We start from the raw sequence: 13,223 nt of genomic DNA, 5'->3' as shown, positions 1-13,223 counted from the left end.
ATTTTTTTTTAAAAAAAATGAAAGTAGTGGAAAGTGGATTAATCTGTTCCAGACGGGTCCGCGGAGTACTCAACCTGAAGCGTACTTAACCCGAGGTATGAGTGTAATTGGTTCCGGAAGTCCGTACTTAACCTGAAGCGTACTTAACCTAAAACGAACTTTCCCATTGAAAGTAATGGAAAGTGGATTAATCCATTCCAGACAGGTCCACAGAGTACTTAAGCTGAAAATACTCAAACCGAGGTGTACTTAAACCGAGGCATGACTGTACATTGAAAAGGTTTGTTCTAAACTTTGGTGGTCTTGGGGGCGAAGAAGGCATGTACTCCAAAACACAAATTTGAACGGCAAAAATTCAGTCAAAGATTATTATACAGTATATTTTCGGTTAACTTTTTTCCTCTCAAGTCCATCTTTCTTTATTCCTTTATTTATTTAGTGGGTAGACTTGGCATTGAAGCAGTCACTGCTTCTTCATTATAAATCTGGGAAACCAGAGTAGCAAAATTGATTGTACCTCTCCAACTTTTATTATGATAGCTAAGCATTGCTATTTCCTTCTTGTTTTTCTTTCCCTCCCTGGAACACATCTGCAGGTACTTCATAGACTGGAAGAATGATGTGGACAGCTACTTTACTATAGATGAAATGGAAGGAACTATTGCCACAAATGAACTGCTGGACAGAGAGAACACTGCACAATACAATTTGTCCATAATTGCCAGTAAAGTTAGTAAGTATGGCAGGAAAACACCCACCCAATATTCTCTTTCCTACATGGTTTGTTCATTTTATGCAAGGTCACATTTGGCCCATTTGGGGGTAGGAAGGTAAAATGAATATATTTATTTCATGTGGTTCATGCAGTAATAATTTTGTGTCTCTGCTGTGTGTCTGTGTTTCAGCTTTCCAACTCCACACTTCTATAATTCCATGAAATGACTTCCTAAGTGTCCTTATAGGATTTATAGTTATTGATTAGACATTCTGGGCATGCTTTCACAAAACTAATTGATCACAATTAGATGTAGCTAAAAGCAGTGGAATCAAACCTAGTCATGACTTGGTCAGTCAATGGGACTTGGTTACGATGAGCTTGTGCTGGATCTCTCAACACTGTAAAGGTAAAGTAAAGGTCAAGATACCCCTGACCATTAGGTCCAGTTGCGGACGCCTCTGGGGTTGGGGCACTCATCTCACTCTATAGGCCAAGGGAGCCGGCCTTTGTCCTCAGATAGCTTCTGGGTCATTTGGCCAGCATGACTAAGCCACTTCTGGCAAACCAAAGCAGTGCACAGAAATGCTGTTTACCTTCCCGCCAGATTTACCTATTTATCTACTTGCACTTTGACGTGCTTTTGAACAGCTAGGTTGGCAGAAACTGGGACAGATCAACGGGACGGGAGCTCACCCTGTCGCAGGGATTTGAACCGCCAACATTCCGATCGGCAGGCCCTAGGCTCTGTGGTTTAGACCACAGCGCCACCTGCATCCCTTTCTCAATACTGTAAACATATTTAATTAGGAGAATCTTGCTAGTTCAAGAACTTCAGTGAGTGTCCTGCATTAATTATCCCAGTGATCCAGAACATTTGTTCCTGAAACTATATATCATGTTCTCTCTCCTGCTCTGCTTGCTTCTTCATCAGATAGTCAATAATGCAGAATTACATGATTCCCCCACCCCCCTCTAACAATTTATTGTGGTCTTAATGTTGTTCCTGATGAGTATGTTGTGTGTGGTTTTTTTGATTAAAAATTAAATAGTGATCTTCAAATATCTGAAGGGTTATCACATTGAACATGGAGCATACCTGTTTGCTCTTGCTCCAAATTCCATAACTGAAACCAATGGGTAGAAATGGCAGCGAAGGAGATTTCAGCTAAATATTTGGAGAAACCTCCTAACAGTATGAGCCATTTGATAGTTGAGGAGTGGGATGCCTACTTCACTGGAGGTCTTTAAGCAAAGGCTGTAGTTGTATCCTGCACAGCAGATCCTGTGCTGGACAAGAAGATCAAACAAATGACCTCAAAGGTCCCTTCTGAGTTTCTCAGTTATTTCCCATCATGGCCTGTTACGTCAATTTGAACACTTATCTCCAAATATGGGGAAATGTCAAGATTGCCCTCCCATTTGTAGTTAAAAATAAAGCTCGCCATCTGGACTCCTGTCAACTCTCAGAAAGTACAAATGAAATTGGACTTTGTCACTTTCCGTGGAGACCCAGATGAAGGTCAAGAGCAGGTGTTTACAGGATCAGCTGTGCCTGTCTCGTCCCCAGAGCACTCTTGACAGTTGTTTCCTGAAAAGCATCTGTGGCTCTTTGAGATGGAGCATTACCGTATTTAGAACCAATGGTGATGCAATACTGATCCTTATCTCGCTGCTCTCTCAAAGCAAATAATCTTTACTAGGAGTGATTTGAAATTCTGTCGAGTCTCAAGAGATCAAGTTGGCTTTTTGCTACCAGAATAGATGTGGTGCAGCTTATGCTGATAAAGACAATGATGGGGAATATGTAACAGAAATGAAGTGACAGGTGAATGATTAGTTTTTCTTAGCTAGGCTGGCTGGCTGACTTTGGGCCATATAATACCAGATCAGAACACTCTGTCTAAAAAAGCCGAACTATAACATAGTTTCTAGGGTTGGAAATTCTGTTTTGTTCTTTTTACCAAGTTCTTCCATTCCAAGTTATACTGTATATATTTTTCTGTCATGACCTGGGTTTAGGTCTCTTTGAAGTGGTGAAGCTGTGTCAAAATCATCTAGCTGAGCCTTACACCTGACATGCCAAATTTCTGTGCTAAGGGATTTATTATTATTATTATTATTATTATTATTATTATTATTATTATTATTATTATTATTATTATTATTTTGTATAGAGGAGCATAGGCTCAGCACATAGGCTATATCCTCAACAATGAGGTGGGAGAAGGAGTCTTGTGCACAAGCCCATCTCCCTTTGTGGGAAAGTGTAGATGACCACAGCGCTGGCTAGTTAGAGCCTATGTATATGTAGATGCAAGGGATGCAGGTGGTGTTGTGGGTTAAACCACAGAGCCTAGGGCTTGCCGATCAGAAGGTCAGTGGTTCGAATCCCTGCAACGGGGTGAGCTCCCGTTGCTCTGTCCCAGCTCCTGCCAACCTAGCAGTTTGAAAGCACATCTAAGTGCAAGTAGATAAATAGGTACCGCTATAGCGGGAAGGTAAACGGCATCTCCGTGCGCCGCTCTGCTTCACCAGAAGCGGCTTTGTCATCCTGGCCACATGACCTGGAAGCTGGAGGCCGGCTCCCTCGGCCAATAATGCGAGATGAGCGCCGCAACCCCAGAGTCGGTCACGACTGGACCTATGGTCAGGGGTCCCTTTACCTTTTATATGTAGTTGCACATAGGGTTGGATTACAACTGTTAGTAATACAGTAAGTAGCTCCCAAGTTAAATCAGTGGGATTTAACTTGGACTGCAAACCTAAATATGTCCTTACAGAAGTAAGTCCCATTGAATAAAATGGGGCTTTCTCCCAGAAAACTGAGGTTAGGATTGCAGTCTTCGTCATGGCTAACTTTTCACATTGATGTCTATGACACACAGCTTAAATTAATAATGCAGAGTCTTCATCAATAAAAAGAATAATAGCTTTACTGAGTTAAACTTGTTTGCAAATAACAGCATAGTGAACAGAAGATTAAATTAGCTTCAGAGCATACACAGAGTCTCCATTGAGCACAGGCTTCACAGCCTGTTTCTATATAAGCATGCTTAAATTATATAGCTTGGTCCTCTGCCCCAACTTCATATGACTGTTAGGTTCAAACCCTCTTGAGTGAGCAATTTGCCAGACCAATATGAAAGGCCATGTTAAGATATATCTGTAATTACGTCTTTCAGTGCCTTATGTGAATATATAATGTTGCTTTAGATGTCGTAAGTATACCTAATTTCTTTTTATTTATTTTTCTTAATAGGCAATCCACTATTAACCAGCAAGGTCAACGTCATCGTAAATGTCCTGGATGTTAATGAATTTCCTCCTGAAATTGCAGTGCCCTATGAGTCCTACGTGTGTGAAAATGCAAGGCCAGGACAGGTATCTCTCTCCTTTTTAATGTTACCTGCGGATCTAGTCATGAGGAATGATTGCAATCATGTGCAGTGGTTAACCAACAACAAAAGCAACTTAACAATAACTATTGGTCTTGTATTTCTGAGTATTTGAGGTATTTTATTTACTTATATATTGAATGCATTTCTAAAGAGAGAGGGCTGCACTGAAGACAACTCAGAATAAAAATAATATTTATCTGAGCAATGCTTACAACAACCCTGAAAAGTGGGCCAGTATTATCCTATCCCCATGTTGTATATTGGGAGCTAAAGCTGGGGAAACAGTCTCTTTGCCAAAAGCTACATAGCAAGTTTGTGGCTGGGATGCTATTTTAACCAGGAACTTTCTAGTTTTTAGTGAATCCCATTAGTCACGGTCTTAAAACTGTATTTATTGGATCAGGCAGACATACCCTGTGACCCACCAAGCCAAACACAGACCACAAACTACGTTGTGGTCTATTAAAAGCTTCAAAAACCACCTCTTTTAGCCACCTGCCTGGGACTACCAGAAACAGAGGTGACTACCAGAAACAGAGGTGACTACCAGAAACAGAGGTGCACCTGGCAGTCTTAAATGTATGGACAGCAGGCTGAATAGACAACAGGGTGAATAGTCATTCAGGCTTGTATTTGATAACTGCATTTCTTGTACAGTGGACACCTTAAAATATAGTGCAGCAACTGTTCTGCAAATTAACTGTGACTCTCCAAAAGATGTATTCAGCCACCACATATAGCTGGCCTCCAGGGATCCACTGAAGTTAGGCAGTATAATCACAAGTTCCCCTTGCCTGGGAACAAAACTCATAAAAGACAGCAATTTCCTTGCCAGGATGAGCAAAACGTTAGCAGACTGAAAAATAAAATATATGGCCGGTGTAAATTCTGCTAACCCTGCTTCTCATTCCCACCCCCCACCGGCCATTAAGTTTTCCCAAACCCTACTTTTCTTGAGGTGCTGCTCAATGGTAATAAACATAAGGATATCTGCACTGTTATATTCTACAGTATATAGTCCTGTTTATAAGCCTTAGAGAATCAAATGGAGAGTTCCAAGACTCTGGGCCATAACACTTTTTAAAAACAAAAAACACATCATTCAACACTATTGCCCAGAGGAGATGGAATTTGCAGCCTCAACAATTCTGTTACTTGAATTACTACACCTATGGAGCAAACAAAAAACAAAAAGCATTTCCTCAATCTCCTCAGTATAGCTAGTAACTGGTTTAAATAACTGCCCATGGCAACTGTTTAAAGAGCCCCTTCCACAGTGATTGCTTCTGTTTGGCATGTAATAAATGCATAGAAGTGCTACTGAAATTGTCTGAAATGATCAAAATGCCAGCAGTTGTAGGAGAATGCTTGCAACCATCCGCACATGAGCTGGTCCAAGTGCAAGGATAAGGGGGAGATCGGTGTCATGTGGCAGAGTGAGCTAACTTGGTGGGCTGTAGGCCTTGCAGCTTAGCCTACACTCAAGGCAGATAGCAGAGGTTGAAGTGAATGGAGGATGGTCAAACTTGGCCACGCTTGTCATGGATGGATAGATAGATTTTATCTATCTATCATCTCTCTATCTATCTAATTTTTGATGATATGCAATGTGCAGACTCAAAAATGAGAACATATCTAAAATCTCATATTTATTCACTTTGTTCCTTATAGAGAGCACAGGTTTCTCCCTATTAACATTTAGGGATTTCTTTTCAGACAGATCATAGTAACATACACCATCCTCAGCAGTATCCTGCGAAGTTTCTTTCAGCAGCTATTCTCCTCTCACACAGAGAGAGCGAAGCAGAAAGCAGTTAAAAATGACAGTTACTTGAATAACAGTCACAACAGAATGGAATACCTCTCTCATATGACTCACAGTCAGCCAATCACATGAGAGAGCTATTGCCAAAGAAAGAACTCCATGCAATTTAACATAAGCACACATTCCCATTTCAGGACAATTTCTTTCCCACCTTTTATCATAAATGACCTCAGGGTGGATAACAACAATTTAAGATAGAGTCATACCTTAGTTCTCAAATTTTATCCATTCCGGGAGTCCGTTTGACTCCTAGAACTGTTCAAAAACCAAGGCACGACTTCTGATTGGCTGCAGGAGCTTCCTGCAGTTAAGCGGAAGCCACGTCGGACATTCGGCTTCAGAAAAATGTTAACAAACCGGAATACTTACTTCCGGGTTTGCAGCATTTGAGAGCCAAAACACATGAGTACCAAGGCGTTTGAGAACCAAGGTACAACTGTACAAGCAATCTCAGGAAAGAACAATATCTTTCACATGCCAAATCTGCCCAAGTTGTGACATTACAATAGTTTGCCATCCACTGAGAAAAAAGGTGAAAACCTCTCAACCAAGGACTAGCTGTTACTGAGAGTAAAATTCATTCCTAGCCATGTAAACCAGTGGCCACCTGATGCCTCAGTGGAAGACTCTCAAAACTGAGGGAGGGCTGGGAAATCCTACTACAGTAAACACTCAGGTTGTGAACGTGATCCGTGCGGGAGGCACGTTTGCAACCCGCTTCTGCGCATGCAAAGCCTGAATTAGGGTTTCTGTGCATGCGCGAGTGCCGAAACCCAGAAGTAACCCATTTGGGTACTTGCGGGTTCGGCGCGGGACACAAGCTGAAAAGACGCAACCCGAAGCATCTGTAACCTGAGGTATGAGTCTGTAAGGGAAGGAATGCTGCAATGGTGTGCAACCCTGATTTTTAAGAGGTCAGTTGCCATACCCCTGAGGGGCCCGGTGAGATCCTGGGCTGGATTGGTCCCTCCCCTGGCCATAGCTGTGACCCCAACCTGGTGATGCACTGAACCATAAGAACATGAATATTCTAGAACACCTCAGCAACTGACAGTCAAATGAAGTCAGAACTCTTGCAGAAAATAGCTACAGAGGGTTTGAACACTGCAGCCTATGTTAACTTTAAGCTTTACATTTTGAGTTTCTCTCATAGCTATGTTTTAGTTTGGTGCATTATGTCCAAATGAACGTACCACAACATGCTAATCAAATTAAGACATTTCCTTTCACACAGAAATGTGTGCTGAAGTTTTTATTCCATTGTGGTTTTAGGTAATTCAGATTGTCGGTGCAGCAGACAAGGATTTGTCACCTGCTGGACAAAGATTCTCCTTTCGACTCTCTCCTGAGGTGTCTTCAAAGCCAAATTTCACAGTCCACGATTTCAGAAGTAAGTTTCTATTTTGGATAATGATGGTGGTGGTGATGATGATAACAATTTGTGTTGTTCAGTTATTCTGGTGGCTACAGCCTTCTATATATATATATGTGAGACAGTGAGCTGCTTCAATATGCATTCAGATATCACACAAGGGAGATGAGAACGGTGCTTTATAGACTAAGGAGTGTTGAGGGTCTACTAGCTGGGGTCTACTATACAAAAAATGTGGTGGAGTTAGCTTCCTGCCCTGCCCAGTTTGTTTTTGCTTGAAATCCATCAGAGAGACAGAATAGTGAGGTTGAATGAGATAAGGAAAAGTTGTTACCCAATATGTACTTTAAAGGTAAAGGGACCCCTGACCATTAGGTCCAGTCTTGACCGACTCTGGGGTTGTGGCGCTCATCTCGCATTATTGGTCGAGGGAGCCGGCATACAGCTTCCAGGTCATGTGGCCAGCATGACAAGGCCACTTCTGGTGAACCAGAGCAGCACACGGAAACAGCGTTTACCTTCCCGCTGTAGCAGTACCTATTTATCTACTTGCACTTTGATGTGCTTTTGAACTGCTAGGTGGGCAGGAGCTGGGACCGAGCAACAGGAGCTCACCCTGTCACGGGGATTCAATCTGCCGACCTCCTGATCGGCAAGCCCTAGGCTCTTTGGTTTAACCCACAGCGCCACCTGCGTCCCAAGTATGTACTTTAGTGATGCTATAAATCTAAAATCCTAATTTCACTTGTGGTTTCAATGGTGAAGCAAATCCAGCAATTACTGTGCACCGTGCCACCAATCAACCCTCGGATTATTATCACATCTGTGAAGGATATAGTTAGACTGTAGGGTGGTGAAAAGTACAGTGCTTGTCTCCCCTGCGTTCAGTCTCAATTGGACTCGTATATTCTAGCCAAGTCCTTACCAACTTTGTGCCTACTAAAGAATGAGATGGTAACTATGATAAGCTATATCAGAACTATTTTTCTAGAAAAAGAGCTGTGGGAACTCATCACAAACGCCTCTCTCATTCTCTTGGAATGGCAATGGCGCCCACCTGTGAGGTGCCGGAACCCAACTGAAAGGTGCCGGATTTGAGTTCCGTCTTAGAAAAAGGTCCTGAACTATACAATATGCATAACATGGCATGTGTGTGAGTCAGCATGAAATCTTTTTTCATGCAGGACAACCTGTGTCCCTCCGTGTGGTGTTGAACTGCAACTCCCACAGAACCCAACCTTTCGCAATGCTAGATGAGGCTGATGGGAGTTGGAGTCCAAAAACATCTGGAGGGCAAAGGCTGCTGTAGCCTAACTGGGCTGCAAACTGCACAAGGCCTACTTATAATGTCATAGCATCTACCCACAGACGTTCCCTTAAAAGCAACACTTGTCTTCAGATACTCAGCATCTGATGGCTCCACTGGGATCTGAGCCTATCTACAAGGTAACAGGATCTGTCAGTTCATCTCTCAATTCTTTTGCAGCAGCATTCAAAGAGGGAAGAAAAAACATCCAGTATAGAGAGACATGTAATGTTGTGGGAGATGCTGTGAACTAGCGAGTGTTGGAGAGATAATAAGGCAGGAGAGAGAGCACCGCAGGCAATCCCAATCAGACCTGCCAGCAAATTGGTTTCTAATCTCACTTCCTGCTTAATCCTTTTAATCTTTACATCAGTTTTCTTCCTCACTGGATTTCTTTGATTCAGGGGAAAGGAGCGATAAGCCAGCCCCTACCAGGGAAAGTGAGAGAAACACCACTCACAGAGGCCTGCGTTCACCGTAATCAGAGATTACTGGCAAATGTTCTAATGGTATTGAGTGTCTAGTTTGATTTCTGGTGGGACTTTTCTTAATCATCTCTTCTGAGTAGGTGCTGCATCAGGGAAGGCTTCCTGCCTTTCTAAGGTGCCTCCAGTGGAAATTGGGAAAGCAAGAAAGCCACATTTCCCTTCCCACTGAAGAACTGAGTGGCAGTCACAGTTGTTGAAGGGCATCCAGGCAGACCTGAGGAAAAACAAGAGATGTGGCAAAGATAGCTACCCCTAGAGTGGTGGTGTTTTGGTTTTCTTTTTACATCTTTTTGTGTGTGCTATGACAAGCCTGCTGTCAAACTGAGCCAGATTTATAGGAGAAGAGTCACAATAATTACCAGTTGCCCAGGGAAGAGAAGAGAGGGTTGCATTACCTGGTATCTCATTTGAATGTGATGCTTTGGGTAATCTGATTCTGGAACCTCAAATAGGCCATGTCTGAGTGAAGGTGCATGCGAGATTGACATTGGAAGCAGCAGGTTGATCTTCCCTCCTCTCTCTCCCACAATGGCTAGAAATAGGGAATGCATGATATGATGGCACCTTATTGCAATTTTGCCCGTCCCTCATTCCACCTTATTGACAGTGAAGAAGCTTGCAACATGATTACACAACATCACACCATTTCCATTAGTTTACATTACTGGGGAAGGGAGGGAGAAATGGGGTACTCTTGCTTTCAGTGACATGGGCTGCAATGTCAGACATAAGTTTCTCATTGTTCTACATTTATTTCAAATCATGACACCAAGAAGAGAACAAGAATCTTATCTGTAGTGTTCTTTTGTCCCCCCCCCCTCCAGACAACACAGCTGGAATTGTGGCCAGGAGAAGTGGGTACAGCCGCCGGCAGCAAGAGTTATATTTCCTTCCAGTTGTGATAGAAGACAGCAGCTACCCCATACAAAGCAGTACAAACACAATGACAATCCGGGTTTGCAGATGTGACTCCGATGGCACCATCCTCTCATGCAACGTCGAGGCAATCTTCCTTCCAGTAGGACTCAGCACAGGGGCCTTGATTGCAATCCTGTTGTGCATTGTTATACTTCTAGGTTAGTATTCTTTTACAGAAAGAAATTTCACTGGTACTACATAGTCTATTCCTCAGTTGTGTTACGAAATTCCCAAAAGGCAGCTCCTGTAAGCTGCTTTTAGAGATGGGAGTTTTCATGAGCGCAGCCCTATAGCATTAGATACCATGTACTGAAACTCGGATCTGGTGAATGGTGCAAGAGGATGGCCTCCCCTCCAGAATTTAAATTCGCCATAGACACGCTCCCGTTGGCGCTGATTGGTTGGCGAAACCTGCTCCTTGAGTGGGGCCCTGCCCAGCACCGATGGCATGGAGTGCAACAGTCTCTAGCCCCCAGCTTGGTCACGCAGGGCCCAGAGCCCGGCCGCAATGTCACCCACCAAATAAGGTAAGCAGTCTTTTTCAAAGGACAGTTTGATGGATTCTCCAGATTCCACTGGATCTCCCAGAAATTCCCAGATGTGTAATTAAGGTTATTCTGTTTTGGAACTACTCTGGAATAAAAGGGGGCAATGTACTAAATGTTGTATACAGTCATACCCTTGGTTGTCGAACTTAATCCGTTCCAGGAGTCTGTTCGACTCCCAAAATGGTTTGAAAACCAAGGCACAGCTTCCGATTGGCTGCAGGAGCTTCCTGCACTCAATTGGGAACCACAGAAGCCGTGTCAGACGTTCGGCTTCCGAAAAATGTTCTCAAACCGGAACACACACTTCTGGGTTTGGCTGTTCAGAAGGCAAAACGTCTGAGTACCAAGGCACAACTGTATACTTCAACATGAGCATTGGCAATAGAAGTTGGCAATAATTACATGAAAATCATTTGTATGGCCTTCCCCAACCCGGTGCCCTTCAGATGACCAATGTTTGGAGATACAGCACTCAGAAGACACCAGGATGAGGATTTATAGGCAATATAGCATACAGTGGTGCCTCGCTAGACGAAATTAATTCGTTCCACGAATTTTTCATCTAGCGAGTCCCGGTTTCCCATAGGAATGCATTGAAACTTAATCAATGTGTTCCTATGGGCCCTGGGGGACTGGCGGCGGGGCAGGCAGGTGCTTGCTCTCTTGCCTGCCTGCCTTCCCCACCGCCTGTCACACGAAGATCGGAGGGCGCTGCTTGTGGAGCTTGTCAACCCTGGCAAACAGCGCCCACCGATCTTTGGATCTGTGTTGTGCGGCAGGCGGGGGTGGGGGGAAAGCGGAGGATCGTTCCTCCGCCTTTCCCCCGCCCTGCCTGTCACACAAAGATCGGCAGGCACTGCTTGCGGGGCTTGTCAACCCTGGCAAACAGCGCCCGCTGATCTTCAGCTCTGTCCCCCGATGCGCTACGGCTCGGGGAAGCAGCCAAGGAGACGGCAACAGCCCGCAGCTTCCCGGGCTGTTGCCATCTCCCTGCCTGCCTGCCCGAAGTGCCCAGGGGATGGAGCCGAATTGCGGCGCTGCGAGGGGGAGGCAAACACCCCCCACGCCGCAATTCGGCTCCGTCCCCTGGGCGCTTCAGCTTGGGGAAGCAGGCAGGGAGATGGCAACAGCCCCGGAGCTTCCACAGGCTGTTGCCGCCTTCCCCAAGCAGCGCCCGCCGATCTTCCGCTTCCCCCCCCATCCCGCCTGTCATACAGCGGGGATCGTAGGGGGTTTGAGAAGCCCCCTACAATCCCCGATGTGTCATTCCTCTTTCCCCCCCTCCTCCGCTTCTCACCCGCTAGTTCCTCTTTGTGCTCTGCCGGGGCAGAGACCAACGGAACACAAAGGAGAACCAGCTGTAGCAAGGAAAGAAGTCAAAGGAAGATCAGCTGAGAGGCGCTGTCAGCGCCTCTCAGCTGATCTTCCTTTGCCTTCTTTCCTTGCTACAGCTGGTTCCCCTTTCGCTAGATGAATGCCCTGATTTTCTGATCAGAGGTTTTTATGGCCACGCTTCGCACGACGAAGCTGTGGCCATAGAAAACCTTGTCGTATAGCGAGGCAACCTCCGATCAGAAAATCCTTTTGTTAAGTGAAATTTTCGTCTAGCAGGGCATTCGTCTAGCGAGGCACCACTGTATATGATAGAGTATGTGATATATACTCTGCAGTATATTATCTTAGGATTGACATGCCCGGTTGTCTCAGAGACTCTTGAACTGTGACTTTCTAAATTGTTTTTTTAAAAATGATAGTACAGTGGTACCTCACAAGACGAATGCCTCACGCAACAAAAAAACCCGCTTGGTCGCTTGGCTTGGGGAAGGCAGGCAGCAACAGCCTGGCAAGGCTCCGGGGCTATTGCTTCCTGCCTTCCCTGAGCCAAGTGAGCAAACGCCGCTGCCACCGCCAGTCCCCCGGAGCCCATAGGAACGCATTAATTAAGTTTCAACGCATTCCTATGGGAAACTGTGCCTCGCAAGACAAATTTTTCATAAAACGAATTGACCCTCGGAACAAATTAAATCCGTCTTGCAAGGCACCACTGGATCTCTGGCTTGCCTTATGCTGGAATGTCTTAGACTGATCATGGTGTTATGGAGCCTAGAGATAATGTGTTCAGCACCTTTTTGAATTCTGAAATGGCCTGAAAATAAGACTTGGATGGGGGGCAGCTAGGTTCATTTGGTAATTACACCCAGTTCATGCAGTGTTTAAAGTTGTCCATCTAAATAATCCTTTGCTTTGCTGCTTCCAATGCTACATTTCTACTAGTATCTGTAGCAAAGATAATTTGCATCTAGTAAGACCTCTGTCTAAAGGCTATCTTATTAACCCTCACTTTACACAGGAAACTGCTTAAATTGGTTTCTTGAACAAAAGCCTGATATGCATGAGTATAAAAGTAATCAAAAAGCTCTGAATGGGGAGCCAGAATATGCCTACCTGCCCATGGTACATGATTATTGCAGGTTTTTTAGGACCTTTGTATCTAAGGTTACCTATTTCCTAGATATAATTAAAGGCTGGTAAAGGGGAATAAGACATAATAGTTATCAAGCTCACACACCACATTAGCATGGACAATTCCCTGCAAAAACTGAGGAGTTTAAAGGCAGGGAAAATGGCAATGAGAACCTTAACCACGGGT

At 44.3% G+C, this 13,223-nt stretch overlaps 1 protein-coding gene across 1 annotated transcript in view; it reads left to right on the top strand.

Annotated features, from left to right (window-relative positions):
- CDH12 (cadherin 12) overlaps positions 1–13,223 on the top strand; it is a 432,344-nt gene that overhangs the window by 417,297 nt on the left and 1,824 nt on the right. Inside the window, exons 9-12 of the mRNA XM_035126166.3 lie at positions 597–733; positions 3,978–4,099; positions 7,214–7,331; positions 9,932–10,183. Of these exons, the coding sequence (XP_034982057.3) occupies positions 597–733; positions 3,978–4,099; positions 7,214–7,331; positions 9,932–10,183 (629 nt within the window). The remainder of the gene's footprint in view (positions 1–596; positions 734–3,977; positions 4,100–7,213; positions 7,332–9,931; positions 10,184–13,223) is intronic.

Source organism: Zootoca vivipara, chromosome 8 (genome assembly GCF_965207765.1).
Source record: "Zootoca vivipara chromosome 8, rZooViv2.hap1.1, whole genome shotgun sequence".
Classification (NCBI taxonomy): Eukaryota; Metazoa; Chordata; class Lepidosauria; order Squamata; family Lacertidae; genus Zootoca; species Zootoca vivipara.
The sequence above is the reverse complement of the archived record's forward strand: the minus strand, read 5'-3'. Positions and strand labels throughout refer to the sequence as shown.